We start from the raw sequence: 13,646 nt of genomic DNA, 5'->3' as shown, positions 1-13,646 counted from the left end.
CTGCATTGGCATGCGAATTCTTAACCACTGTGCCACCAGGGAAGTCCCTGCCATTTTTCTTTTGATTCAGTTACATGGTTAGTTTTATTCGAAGCTCTGTATTCTTTTTACTGAAGTATAGCACACATATGGAAAAGTGTATCGATTATAGCATCTACAGGTTAATGAATGTTCCGGATCAAGGAACAGAACATTAGCAGCCTCCAGTAGCTCTCTTTTGTACCCTTCTCTCCAAAAGCAACTCCTGGAAGCAGCTAGTTTCTAACCCTATAGATTAGTTTTACTTTTTTTTTAACTTTGTATATGCATAATGAACTTATATGAATAGTATATATGTATTTTTGTGTCTGGCTTCTTTCAGCATTGTAAAACTCATCACATTATTGCATGTAGCAGCAGGTGGTTCATTCTCATTGCTCTGCAGTATTCCATTGTACTAATACATTATAGGTTATTTATCCACTTTACCCATGCAGGGCATTTGGGTTGTGTCTAGTACGGGCCTCTTAAGAGTAGTGATGCCATGAAGTCCTTGTCTGTGTCTCGACGAGAAGGAGATATGTTTGTATTTCTGTTGGGCCGATGGGTGGAATTGCTGAGCCATAGGGTGGCTGTACCAAATTGCATTCCCACCAGAACCGCATGAGAATTCTGGTTGCTCTGCATCATCGCCAGCGCTCCATACTGTCTTTTGACACTGAGCACTTTTTTTAGCTCAGCCACCATGAAAGGTGTACCACATGGGGGGTTTTAATTTCTACTTCCCAGATGACTAATCAAGTTGGGCACCTTTTCGTGTCCCTTATTGGTCACTTGTGAAATAACTGTTGTGAGATAACTGTTGAAGTCTTCTGTCTGTTTTCCTGTTAGTTGGTCTGCTTCTCTTCTTACTGATTTTTTTTTTTTTTTCCGGTACGCGGGCCTCTCACTGTTGTGGCCTCTCCCGTTGCGGAGCACAGGCTCCGGACGCGCAGGCTCAGCGGCCATGGCTCACGGGCCCAGCCACTCTGCGGCATGTGGGATCATCCCGGACCGGGTCACGAACCCGTGTCCCCTGCATCCGCAGGCGGACTCTCAACCACTGTGCCACCAGGGAAGCCCTTCTTACTGATTTTTAAGTTTTTCTGCCTCAGGAGAATTCCAGCAAGTGTCTAAGAATTCAGATCTGTTTATTGTGCTTCTGGCCTCCTCAAAGGATTATGTGAGGAATACTTGCACTGTTTTCTCTGCTCTTCCTCTGGGATATCCGTTCTGTTTCATTCATGTTCTGATTTCAGGGTGTGTGGTGTGCTTTCCCTCTTGAGTTTGCGGGTTTCCACGTGGCTGTCTGTCTTCTCGCCCCATCGTATTTCTCTGCTCCGTCCCTTAATACCACGTCTGCTTATTCCAGTCGTGGACCTAGCCCGCTGAATCTCTGTGCTGTCGCTGATTTGTTCTAAGTTCACGTTATTACCCTACTTTTAATTTGCATTTACCTTCTAAGTTCATTGAGTTGTGTGAACTGTTTCTTACCATACAAATTTGCTTGAAAAATTTAGAGACTTGTAGTCTCTAAAGTCTTTTCTGTGTGAAGGCTAGGTTTTGGAGGTAGTTCTAGTTTTTTCGCACCATTCCTTGGTTTCTAGGAGTTACAGTATTGGCTGCAGCCCAAACAAAGGGACACTCTTATTATTCCTTAGGGCATCTTCCCTGAATCCTGCCTTCCTCCTGCCTCGGACTCATCCAACACCTGCTTCTCTCCTGGCTCCTGTCCTGCCCGCTGTGTCTCCAAAACCAAGGGGTTCATTCAGTAGGAAGTCCCGCCCAAGACTTCTCTCTCAGAAACAGCCTCCCCTTTCCCTTCCTCCTGAGGAGACCCTCCCAGCCTCACCTCTCCCATGAAGCTTCCCCAGGGCTGGAGGGCTCTTGAGGAGCTTGCAGGCGACCAAAGGGAGGCGGAGCCTTCAAGGGAATGGAGTGATGAGCCATCTTGTGGGCAACTAAGAAATACAGATTCTGACTCAAGGTGGCAGGGCGTAGTCGGGGAGAAGCAGAGATTGATTTTTATTTGGTGGGCGTCCTCTGTGATGATTCTCATGATCGGGAGGTGGACTCTTGGCACCAGAATGGTCTCAGGGAGATTTGTCCACATGAAGAGCCATCTTTTAGTTCCATCAAAGAGAAAATACCCTAAGATCAGGACCTAGAGCCTGAAGTAGCACCAAGAGTAATGGTGGTGGGGTGTTTACATACGAGGCGCTGTTCTCAGCACCTTACGTGGTCCCTGCCCCACACGTCACAGCACCGCTAGGATGTGACAGCACCATTAATAGCCCCAGTTTTCAGGTGAGCAAGTAGAGGCACAGGCAGCTGCTCCAAGTTACACATCTCGCAGGGCTTCAGACCAGGGGTGTGTTGGGCCCCCTGCTGGGTCCTGTGCACATTTGGCCCCGTTCAGTCCCATGACAACCCTGGCAGGTGACTTCTAACACCTCTCCTTTTCCAGAAGGGAAACGTTTCCCAAACAGTCAGTGTCCAGGTGGGATTCTGTATGAGGTATCTTCAAACAGGCACAAGAGTTTAAAAAAAGAAGGCTGAAAACCAGGTTCTTGGACATTCATCTGTTGGTCAAGACCTAAAATAGGATGGGCATAAAAAATCTCATTGTTCTCTTCTGTAGATATCATAGTAACTCCTAATAAGTCCCTGAGTTATGCAAAATAAATGTACTATCTTTCTGTAACTATTTATTATGCTCATAAAACTGTTCAAGTATGAAAACTCACCCTGGAGTGAATAATAAAGAAGTGTTTGCTGAGATCTTATAGACATACAGTTGCTGATGAAAATTCCTTATGCACCGACCCCAGGCCATTGGCGGTTGCTAGGCTGCCACGGCCTTCCCTGACCACCCGGTCCAGAGCACCCACCAGCCCCCTTGCACACGACCCGCTTCCTGTCACTGTCTGAAATTGTTTTGTGGTTTGTCTGTCTCTCCCCAGTGCAAGTTCTGTGTGAGTAGGAACCTTGCCTGTCATGGCCTTGGGAGCCCATGTCCAGAGCAGACACCTGGCCGGCGTCTGCTGGGAGGGTAGGGTGCAGCCGCCTGCCGTGCTCTCCAGGAGTGAAAGAGCAGCTCCCACCACCCTGACCCCAGGAGGGCGCAGCTGCTCCAGGCCTCTGTGTTCTGTCTTTCCATCTCCCTGCATCCTCTCCTAGGCTTAACTCTTTTACACCCAGCCTGGTCCCTACGTGGAGTTATCGTGGTTACCCCAGTCATGAAAGAATGAACAGCTTGTGACCCAGTTCTATTTACCCCCTTCTGTGATTAAGCTTTGTAGGTAGTTTATGGAAATCACGGAAGAGATAATCTATAAAATACTATTTCTAAATTTTCTGAGCCAGAAACATGATCATCTAATAACTTAAGTTGGGTATTCCTAAATTGGATCTTTCTAATATAAATGAAAGCTCTAAAATGGGCAAGCATCCAAAAGTTAAATAACGTATTTTATCCATGAGGAAGCAGGCATTTTCCTAACACTGCTGGTGGGAATGCGAAATGGTACAAACCCCCTGGAGGGAAATTTGGCAATAGCAGCAAAATTAGGTATGCAGTTATTCTGTGTCAGGGCAGTTCTCCTTCTAGGAGTTTATTCCAAAAACCCCAGTAAAAAAATGAAAAGATCCATGTAAAGGCTGTTCATTGTGCCGCTGTTTGAAATAATGAAGGATTTTCGGTAACATAGACCTTCCGTGAATAGGGACTAGTTGAACAGACTCTGGTGCTTCTGTGCAGTGGAGCACCGGGCAGCTGTTGGAAGAATAAGGAATCGCGGTCTTTTGCTAAGGAGTGATGGCCAGGATGTGTGCAGCTGACCCTTGAACAGCGCAGAGGTCAGGGACCCTGACCCTCCGTGCAGTTGGAAATCCAGGTATAATTTATAATCGGCCCTCCTTTGCCACAGCTCTTCCCTAGCCATGGTTCACATCTGTGGATTTAGCCAGCCACGTGTCATGGAGTATTTGCTGTTGGAAAAAGCCTGCGTGTAAGTGGACCCTTGTAGTTCAAACCTGTGCTATTCAAGGGCCAACTGTGATTAAATTAAAAAAGCAGAGCGTGGACAGAAGGGTCTGTGGTACGCTACTGTTTTGAAAAGAGAGAATATGAATATATACATGTATTTGCATGTATCTTACAAATGGGAGAATAAACCATACTTCTATTTATTTATTTTTAAAGCTGCCTTTCGGGAAGGGAGGGAACTAGGATGAGGGGACACACCTAAAATCAATGCCTTATTTTGTCAATTTGACTTTGGAACCATGTAGCTATTTTATAGCATAAAAATAATTAGGTAAAAGGTTTTGACTTTAAAAAATTTTGATAGACATTGTCAAATTTTTCTCTAAAAGGTTTATACTCTGTTTCCCTCCTGTGAGTACTTGAGGAGAACTCTCTTCTCTCACACCTTTTCCAACACTGGATTATTGTCTCTAAGAACTGTGCCAATCTGATAGGTGAAAAATAGTTTGCTGTTTTCATTTGTGCTCCCCAGTTATGAGAGTGATTAAGCATCTTTTCATTCCTTTATTAGCCATTTTGTATTTCTTTTGTGAAATGCAAGTTCATAGCCTTTTTTTCTATTGATTTATAAAAAACTCTATATGTTGTAGATATAATTTTCATTTGTTGATTATTACCAGGTTCATGACCTCATTTCTAGTTAAATTGTTCAGGCCTGACTGTAGTAGCTGGTTGTTGTTCCATTGTCATACAGTAAAGGTTTTTTTAAAAGAACATTTATGTATGATATGCTTGAAATGCACGGGAAATTCCTACAGTAACTGTGTTTTTCTTTTTTTTTTTTTGTGGTACGCGGGCCTCTCACTGTTGTGGCCTCTCTCGTTGTGGAGCACAGGCTCCGGACACGCAGGATCAGCGGCCATGGCTCACGGGCCCAGCCACTCCACGGCATGTGGGATCTTCCCGGACCGGGGCATGAACCCGTGTCCCCTGCATCGGCAGGCGGACTCTCAACCACTGCGCCACCAGGGAAGCCCTCCTACAGTAACTGTGGATCAGACTTCCCTAAACTGTTCAAGTGCTAGATGTCAGCTTGTGAGCTCTTTGGAGCAATGGAAACTGTGTTTTCTTTTCCTTTAAAAAAAATTGCCAGTACTTTCCTGGTGGCGCAGTGGTTAAGAATCCGCCTGCCAATGCAGGGGACATGGGTTCGAGCCCTGGTCCGGGAAGATCCCACATGCCACAGAGCAACTAAGCCCATGCACCACAACTACTGAGCCTGCGCTCTAGAGCCCGTGAGCCACAACTACTGAGCCCATGTGCCACAACTACTGAAGCCCGTGCACCTAGAACCCGTGCTGCACAACAAAGAGAAGCCACCTCAATGATGAGAAGCCCGTGCACTGCAAGGAAGAGTAGCCCTTGCTTGCTGCAACTAGAGAAAGCCCACATGCAGCAATAAAGAGCAATAAATAAATAAACAAATAAAATTGCCTACGGCCGATTACCGTGTCTCAGTAGTAGATAGTTGGTAAATGTTCACTTGAGTTGATTTTGGTGAATCTGTAATCTAAATTTGATTGTCTTTTTGGTTTGAGATTGTTCTTGACTTTTAATGACCCATGACAACCATCTTTATGTTCTGTTCAATTGAATACTTGAATGAAACAGTACTTTTTCATGAAAAAAGAAAGTATATAGTGAAGGTAGGTTTTTAAAAAGTTTTCATAGTTGCTAGCATTTGTCTTCTTCTCGTGGACATGTTGCATGTTTCTTGTTTCTTTCTCTAGGTCATCACTCCATGTAGGAAACTCATCCTATGTGCAGATAACAGAAAAGAGATGGAAGACTGGATCGCAGCGCTGAAGACGGTCCAGAGCAGGGAGCACTTTGAGGTTAGGGGAGGAAGCCCTCCCTTTTTGTCACCCTCCCCCTTGTATTCTGCCATCTGAATGTCCCCCATGCTGGGCCGTTATGGTCTGGAGCTCACTTTCTCAGCGTGCTCCTTGCAAACTTAAGGCTTGTTGCTCATCTTTGGGCCATCGGGCAGTGACCCTGTCTGATTTCTTATTGAATCTTGTCCACGTTACCATGTTTAGGGAGGTCAGAGGGGTGCCTCACCTTTGCCATCTTTGTTCTTTGTTCGCAGCCTACCCAGTACAGCATGGACCACTTCTCAGGGATGCACAACTGGTACGCCTGCTCCCATGCGAGGCCCACCTACTGCAATGTGTGCCGAGAGGCTCTGTCTGGGGTCACGTCCCACGGACTGTCCTGTGAAGGTACGAACGATGTGTTTCCTGCTGGGAAGAGTGGCCTGAGGTTTGACATGACAAAGCCTTAGGAGTCCGAGCACAGTCACCTGAGGTCAGTTAGGAGTAGAGTGTCTTGTATGGCTCCACCCTTGTTTGCTGTGCCTGCTCGGGAGTCTTCGATAAACTATTATTTGTAGTAACGGAACAGAGTAAAAAGAAGGGCATTGGTAGTAATGAGACACAAAGAGGAGACATAGAGGACACAGGGAAGAAGGAGTTAAAGTATCTCTCAGCCCCTCTCTGGGTAAATGGTCCTCCAGAGCTAGAGGACAGAAGCACTGGGCTTGGGCAGGAGCAGAGAGGTGAACCGTGGCCCCAGGCCCAGGTCCCGCCTGCTGCCTGATGTCGTACAGCCTGTGAGCTTAAGAATGGTTTTTACAGTTTTAAAAGGTTGGAAAATATCAAAAGAAGGCAACTGTTTTGTGACACAGAACATCCCGTGAAACTTAAAGTTCAGCGTCTGTATGTGAAGCGTGGCCACGGCGGCCCTTGTGCTGCGGGGACAGAGCCGAATGGTGGGCCTGTGGAGCCAGAGCTGCTCCGTCTCCGGCCCTTCACAGAAAGCCTGCCGCCCCCTGGCCAGGCTGGACGCCTGGCCTCCCCGTGAGCGGTCTCTGCACGCATCCTGGTGGTTTCGTTTATGAGTAAACTAACCACGTATGTTGGTTCCCAACTTTCCCAGGAGAGCGGGGCAGTTCACCCCAGACCACGACCGCAGCTCCGAGGGTTAACGTGCTCATTCTCTCACAGTGTGTAAGTTTAAGGCCCACAAACGCTGTGCTGTGCGTGCGACCAGTAACTGCAAGTGGACCACGCTGGCCTCCATCGGGAAGGACATCATCGAGGACGAGGACGGGGTATGCCCGGGGACCCTGCATGGCCCTCCTAGCACCGGGGTGAGAGGCACCCCCGCCTCCTCCCTCCTGTGCTCAGGTCTCTTTCTTGAGGAGCGTGAGGGCAGGGTTTCCTTTGGTTGGTTATGCTGGTGTCTGGGGGCCTCGAGCTCTGACCAGTCCCTGTGAGTTGTGGATGCCCGTAGGGGAGCAGTGGGGGGGACAGGGCTCTGCAGACCCCGCCCCACCCCCTCGTGGAATTCATTTTGGAGCATTTTTGCCTGAGGGTCCCCTTGGCCTGCGTGGAGGCTGTGAGGACGCCCCCGGTGCATGTCTCTGCGTGGCTTGCAGATCGCCATGCCTCACCAGTGGCTGGAGGGGAACCTGCCTGTGAGCGCCAAGTGCACGGTGTGCGACAAGACCTGCGGCAGCGTGCTGCGTCTGCAGGACTGGCGCTGCCTCTGGTGCAAGGCCATGGTGAGCGAGCGCAGCCGCTGGGCAAATGCCAGATGGGCACAGGCCGGCTGGATCCGAGAGCACGGCTCCTGCGGCGGCAGGGCTGGGGAGAGCTCTGGGGTGCGGGAGGGAGGCTGGCGCCCCCTGTGACGAGCGGGTCTGTGTTCCAGGTGCACACGGCGTGTAAAGAATCCTTACTGACCAAGTGCCCGCTGGGCCTGTGCAAAGTGTCGGTCATCCCGCCCACCGCTCTCAACAGCATCGATTCCGATGGTGGGTGCCACACGCTCTCCCGTCTCAGCCATTTCCTCGTGCTTCCTTCTCCAGGCCTTCTCCCCTCCCCCGCTCTGGAATTGGTTATGTCAGTGATTTTGAGATGCAGTTGGGAAGAGGTCAGGCCCACCCCTGCGGGGAGAGGAGAGGAGGTGGTGAACAGTGTCCTGGCAGCTGGGCTTCTGGGCATCTTGGACTCAAGGCCAGGACCTTACTTGAAGGTGGTGGGTCCATTGGCTGTTGAGTAGAAACCGAGTCTAAGATGCTTCTCCGTCTTTGACGTGGGCTGTCCGTCAACTAGGCTCGTCTAGTAGCTGATATTAATTACACGCTCTTCCGCCTCTGCGCTCGCTTGTCCAGGTGGTACTTGATGATGCATATTAACATGTGTTGGTGGGAACTTGGGAACCGGGGCACGTGTCTCCAGAAGTCACCTCTGCTAGATTGAGAGCAGTGTCTGACATGTAGAGTCCTGCAAAAGTGAGGTCAGACCAGATGAGGACTCACTTCCCTCTACACGGGGGATGGCGTTGTGGAAACGTGGATTAATCTCTTGCTGGTTTCCTGGGCATGTACGTTTAAGTTGTAGGTCCCACGGGGGGAGTCTACTTGGTGCACGGTTGAGGGCGCCCTGATGTCTTTCGTGGCTTTCAGATTTTCTTGTGTCCTTTTCTGTCCTCACACCCAGGCTTCTGGAAGGCCACGTGTCCTCCATCCTGCACGAGTCCATTGTTGGTCTTCGTCAATTCAAAAAGTGGGGACAACCAGGGTGTGAAGTTCCTCAGAAGATTCAAGCAGCTGCTGAACCCTGCCCAGGTCTTTGACCTCATGAATGGAGGACCACACCTTGGGTAGGAAGCTTGTAAAATATATCTTTCTTGGAGTTTAAAAACCGTTTGAAGAAAATGCATGCTTATTTAAAGATACAAAGATACAGAAAATTTTAAATAGGAAATAAAAGTTACCCTTCCCAAATTCCACTGGCAGAGGTGTCCACTCTGAATGTTTCATAGAGTTGTGTGTCCTTCCAACATTCCAGTGCGTGTTTCAGTTGTGTGCACACACAGACTTTGAAACCAGGTGGGGGCCTAGGTTACCTGCCCTTGTGCAGTGTGCTATTTATGGGTGTCAGCCGACAGCAGTGTGGATGTGTTCTGATGTCAGTAGTTACAGATCTGCCTCATTTTTTTGAATGGCTGCTTAGTATCGAGTAGGAAGCTTTTTTCCAGTGAGGCCAAAAGGGAGATTTTCCATTTTAGAGGGCACTTGAGGTTACTTAAGTTGCAGGTGCCGTGACGTGCAGATGTGCAAGGCCCGGTGTATCTGGCAAAGTAAGAGACCTGACATGTGCTTTCTAGTTTTATACAATCCAGAGGTTTGTGGAAAACGTTTGCTTTTGTAAATTCTGGCATTTGAACCAACTCCTTCCTCGTTTGGGAGCACCGGCTCCAGGTGGGAGCTCTGCGAGCCCCCGGCACGTGTGGGAGGTGGTGCAGGATGTTTGCAGCAGACAGTGCCCGCAGAGCCTGCTCTCTGGGGGCGTGTGCGCTCCTGGGAGGCTCCCGGGAGGGTGTTGGTTTTGGAGCTGGGTGCTCCTGTGACCTGAGCCTGGGTCTGGTTGGAGAGACCTGCTATTGGAAAATGGTCACCGGTGGCAGCTCTCTAGCCTGTTTCCTTGGTGACAGCACCCCCTTCCCTGGAGGGACCCTGGAGGTGCCCTGCGGGGATTCACCAGACAGGTGCAGGCCGCTGCTCTCCAAGGCGCCAGGGATGTTGGAGGAATGCCCCGAAGGGGTGTTGGGCAGGGCGGGCTGCACAGTAGGACCGCGGAATGAGCATGTGTTCCTTTGGAGAAGCATGCAAGCCCCACAGCTCGTAGTAGGCGTTAAGGACGTGCAGACCTGCAGAGGTGCGGTGTACTTGGCTTAGACAGGTCCCGTTTCTGGGAAGCAGCCTTGCTCTCACACTGTTCCTAAGAAAACTTAGAGATACGGCTTCGTTTTCCTGATTCCTGGCCTTGACGTGTCCCATCTTCTCCAGAGAGCTGGAGGCCTGAGGGAGGTCAGTGTTCTTAAAGGACACGTGTGGCTGCTTCTCTCCCAGCCTGAAGGTCTGGTGCAGCCTCGCCCCTCTGTTACGTCCCCGAGTTCCCTGTCACCTGGTCCTGTTTGTTGTCTGAGGCCTTCCCCCCGCTCGGACTGTGCTGGATGCAAAGCCCGGCCAAGGGGGCGCCCTGCCTGCCGGGGACGGGCGCGGACGGACAGTCCAGGCCCAAGGCAGGCGATCTGTCTCGTTGGCAGTGTGGTGTGCAGGTTCTTTGGGAACCAAGAGAAGGGGCTTACGAGTCAGATGGGGGTCTCAGTTTCCCCGCCGAGCTAGCGTTTGAGGAGAGTTTCTGGTAGTGGGGAGGGAGGCAGGGAGCCCTCTAGGCAGAGGGTGGGCTGTGTGCAGAGGTGCGGACACATGGTGGCAGCTCCTGGCCAGGGAGGGCCGTGGGGGCTGCTGAAAGGTTTGAACCTCTCCTGGAAGCAAGCGGCCCCTTCCAAAGCCGGACACCCGACGACACTGGTTTTGGGAAGATGAGGCTGGTAGCACGAATTGGAGGCATCTTGAAGGAGACGGGAGGCTCCTGGAGGGGTTGCGAGAGGGGACGACGGGGCCTGCCCGGTAACTGGGTTGGTGGTGGCGCTGCCTTTCTCTGAGGAAGGAAACGTCAGTCGAGGAGGCGCCCGTGCAACACCGAGTGGCACGTTCTGGTAGACAAGCGCACGTGTTGTCCTTCAGGAGAGCCGAGGGATCGTTGTCAGGGTCATTCAGGGTCATCAGCGTCTGTGTCGTCCCTGAAGCCAAGACGCGGATAAGGCCACCCAGGAAGCGGCTGGGGAGTGAACGGAAGGCTGCCGGGTGTACTGGGAGGGATGCTGCGAGCCAGGGGCAGGGCCGCCAAGAGGAGCACAGGAAGGAGATGGAGCTGGAGTCACGAGGGGCGCAGGGTGGGTCGGTCACCTGGGCGGGCGGAGTGGCCCAGAGGACAGGGACAGCGTGGGCAGGATCCTGCAGCTCGGGGCTCCTGAAGACACGTGCGGGGCTGGCCAAGTGCGGGGACGGTGGGTGGGCTGGGGGCTGAGGGGGGCCGGCCTTTGCTCTCAGGCGCCCAGCGGCCCCAGTGGGCGGAGCCTAAGCACAGCCTGGCTCCAGCCTCCGAGAGGCCTTTTCGCAGGAGGGGCCGCAGGGTCGGCCTTGAGGAGCACAGAGGGGGTCCCCCAGCCCCAGACTGACTGGCCATTGGCTACCTGTCCCTTAGAGTGGACCTCATTTCATTGACATTCTGTTTTCTTTGCAGCCTACGCTTATTCCAGAAGTTTGATACGTTCCGGATTCTGGTTTGTGGTGGAGATGGCAGTGTTGGTTGGGTCCTCTCTGAAATCGACAGCCTCAACCTTCACAAACAGGTACCTGGGTGTGGAGGGGCCGGCCCCACGGGAGAGCGACGCCACCGTTACAGAGAGGCTGTGTCATCTCGGGGGGCACTCCTCGTCCCCTTGGGGTGGTCTTGGAGGGAAGAGCAGGTAGCTTGATGGCGTCATGGGCCCAGGGACCCAACGAAAAGAACACTTCCATCCCCGCAGGTCCCAGGCACGGGCGGATCTGGGTGCGGCTCCTTATTGGGTAGTGATGCCGCCTACTGCCTGATGCCTCCTGCTGGCGAGCAGGGCTCAGAAGTATACTTGAGCTTCGGGTCAGAGTAGGGTTGTTTTTTAAGTGTTGATTTATTTTCTGCTCCAGCTCCCTCACACCCCCCGCCCCCAATAATTAACCACTGCCAACATTTCAGTAACTATCCTTCAGACCTCTCTCTATCAAAATGTATATAGTACAGTGTGCGATGCAGTTTTAATTTAAATGGACTCATGGTACCCTTACAGTATATTGTGTAGTGTCAGTTTTTAACCAACACATTGTGGGCACCTCTTGATCCATCAGTTTAAATGGAGGCCTATGTGATGATTTTCCACTGGGCAGGGCTACGCCAGCCCTGGGTTTAGCTCATCTCCCCCCATGGATGGACACTCAGATTGCTTCATAATGACAGTGCTGGTGAAAACCATGTATACAGTGTCCCAATTATGTTCTCTTTTGAAGAGTACCCAAATTTAAATTTTGGTAATATTGCCAGACTGCTCTCCAGTTTATATTCCTAATGCTCATAAAACTGTGTTTTCGCATATGCTGTCCATTGTACATCTTAAGGCTTTTGCCCAACTTAGTAGACAAAAAAATGGTATGTTTCATTTTTATTTCTTTAATACTGGTGAAGTCAAGCATATCCTCAATTAACTATGAATTTTTAAATGAATCATCTGTTCATGTTTTTTTTTAACCTAATATTCTACTGGGGTATTTACTTTTTTAAAAATTGATTTCTAAGGATTATTGTTATATTAGGGATGTGAAATCCTTGTTGCCCATATTTTTCCTCATTTGTCACTTGTCCTTCAACACGTTGGTGGTCTTTGTAGGCGGGGTGGACCTTTTGCTGTCAGCGTTTAGCTCCTGGAATGACGTTGGAGCGGGGACCCCGGGTGTGCAAGTAACTGCTCAGCTCTAGGGAGGCCAGTTGCTCGGGAAAGAGAGCACTGCCCCCTCGTGGTGAAGTTAGAGCAGTACACTTAGGTCCAATCTTAGGTTTTGTTCACTTCCAGGATCGTTACCAAGTTCATTATCACAAGTCAGGAAGACAGGTTTTCCTGCATTCACCTGAGTTCAGGGAGCATTCATTTCCTTTGGCTTCTCTGTGGCCCGTGATCCTACCCGATATCCAAGCCGGAGATCTGACAGTAGTTCTTGAGCCTTCCCTCACCCTCCCTCCTCGTCTCTGGTTAACCTGCCACCCTGGAGTGTCCAGCACAGCCGTGTGTGCCCGGGCTGGCCCCGGGCTCCATCTCTCCACTCCTCGAGGGGGCCTTCCCCTTGGGCAGTTCTGCTCACGCACCTCCTTGAGCCTCTTGGGCCGCGCCGGTCCCCGCCGGTCCTCACCTCCCCGAGGACCTTCCTTGGGGAGGCTCTGCTCGTGCACCCTTGCTGAGTGCTCCCCGGTGGCTCTTGACTTAGGAGAAGGTCCGGACTCAGAGTGAGGCCTCAGTTCGGCTGCTTCTTCCTCCTCTGCTTCTCCGACTGCTCTCTCCTCACGGCCCTCCCCGTCTGAGCTCTGACTTGGCGGGGGGTCACCTCTCCCGGAACGCCACTGTCCCTTCACCGTGCTGCCTGCTCCTTTCCTTTAAGGCTCCTGGAAGCCGGCGCCAGGTCCCCTCCCCCTGGTGCTGGGGCTTCCTTGTCCTCCTCACCTGCTCTGTCCAGCTTGCTGTCCCTGGCAGGGTGGAGGGCCTCCCTCAGTGGCCGCGGCAGGTGACCACGGGCTGTGCCGTGCTTAGGGGGTCCAGGGACCCTCCCCCACCCTGCGTGTCGGGCTCGGAGGTCGAAGGCTCTTGGGCAGCTGGTGTCTGGGGAGCTTCCTAAGCACTGAACTGGCTAGGTGGGGTTTCCACAGGGGGCTCTTAGTGGGAATTCCAGGTGGAGGGCGGGGCCTGAGCAGTGCAGGGGGTCTCTGGGGAGTGACAGGCGGAGGGGTGCAGGCCGAGTGCTGGGGTGTGCTCCAGTTTGACGGCCAGGCTGGAAGTCCTGGCGCCTGTCTTGATAGGACTTAAAGCCGTGGAAGGTGCTGTGAGGGGAAGGAAGGTGTTAGTGTGGTGCTGTAGAGGGCGG

The 13,646-nt window shown here is 51.5% G+C and overlaps 1 protein-coding gene across 2 annotated transcripts in view; it reads left to right on the top strand.

Annotated features, from left to right (window-relative positions):
• Nucleotides 1-13,646, top strand: part of DGKD (diacylglycerol kinase delta) — a gene marked incomplete at its 5' end in the record, with an annotated part of 109,385 nt that overhangs the window by 69,084 nt on the left and 26,655 nt on the right. For both annotated transcript variants that reach the window (XM_079709610.1, XM_079709609.1), the window contains 7 exons: nt 5,797-5,901; nt 6,156-6,288; nt 7,072-7,178; nt 7,506-7,631; nt 7,781-7,883; nt 8,572-8,734; nt 11,227-11,335. In XM_079709610.1, the coding sequence (XP_079565736.1) occupies nt 5,797-5,901; nt 6,156-6,288; nt 7,072-7,178; nt 7,506-7,631; nt 7,781-7,883; nt 8,572-8,734; nt 11,227-11,335 (846 nt within the window). The remainder of the gene's footprint in view (nt 1-5,796; nt 5,902-6,155; nt 6,289-7,071; nt 7,179-7,505; nt 7,632-7,780; nt 7,884-8,571; nt 8,735-11,226; nt 11,336-13,646) is intronic.

This window comes from Hyperoodon ampullatus (genome assembly GCF_949752795.1).
Source record: "Hyperoodon ampullatus genome assembly, chromosome: 8".
Classification (NCBI taxonomy): Eukaryota; Metazoa; Chordata; class Mammalia; order Artiodactyla; family Ziphiidae; genus Hyperoodon; species Hyperoodon ampullatus.
Note: the sequence above shows the minus strand (reverse complement) of the source record. Positions and strands in the feature narration are given on the sequence as shown.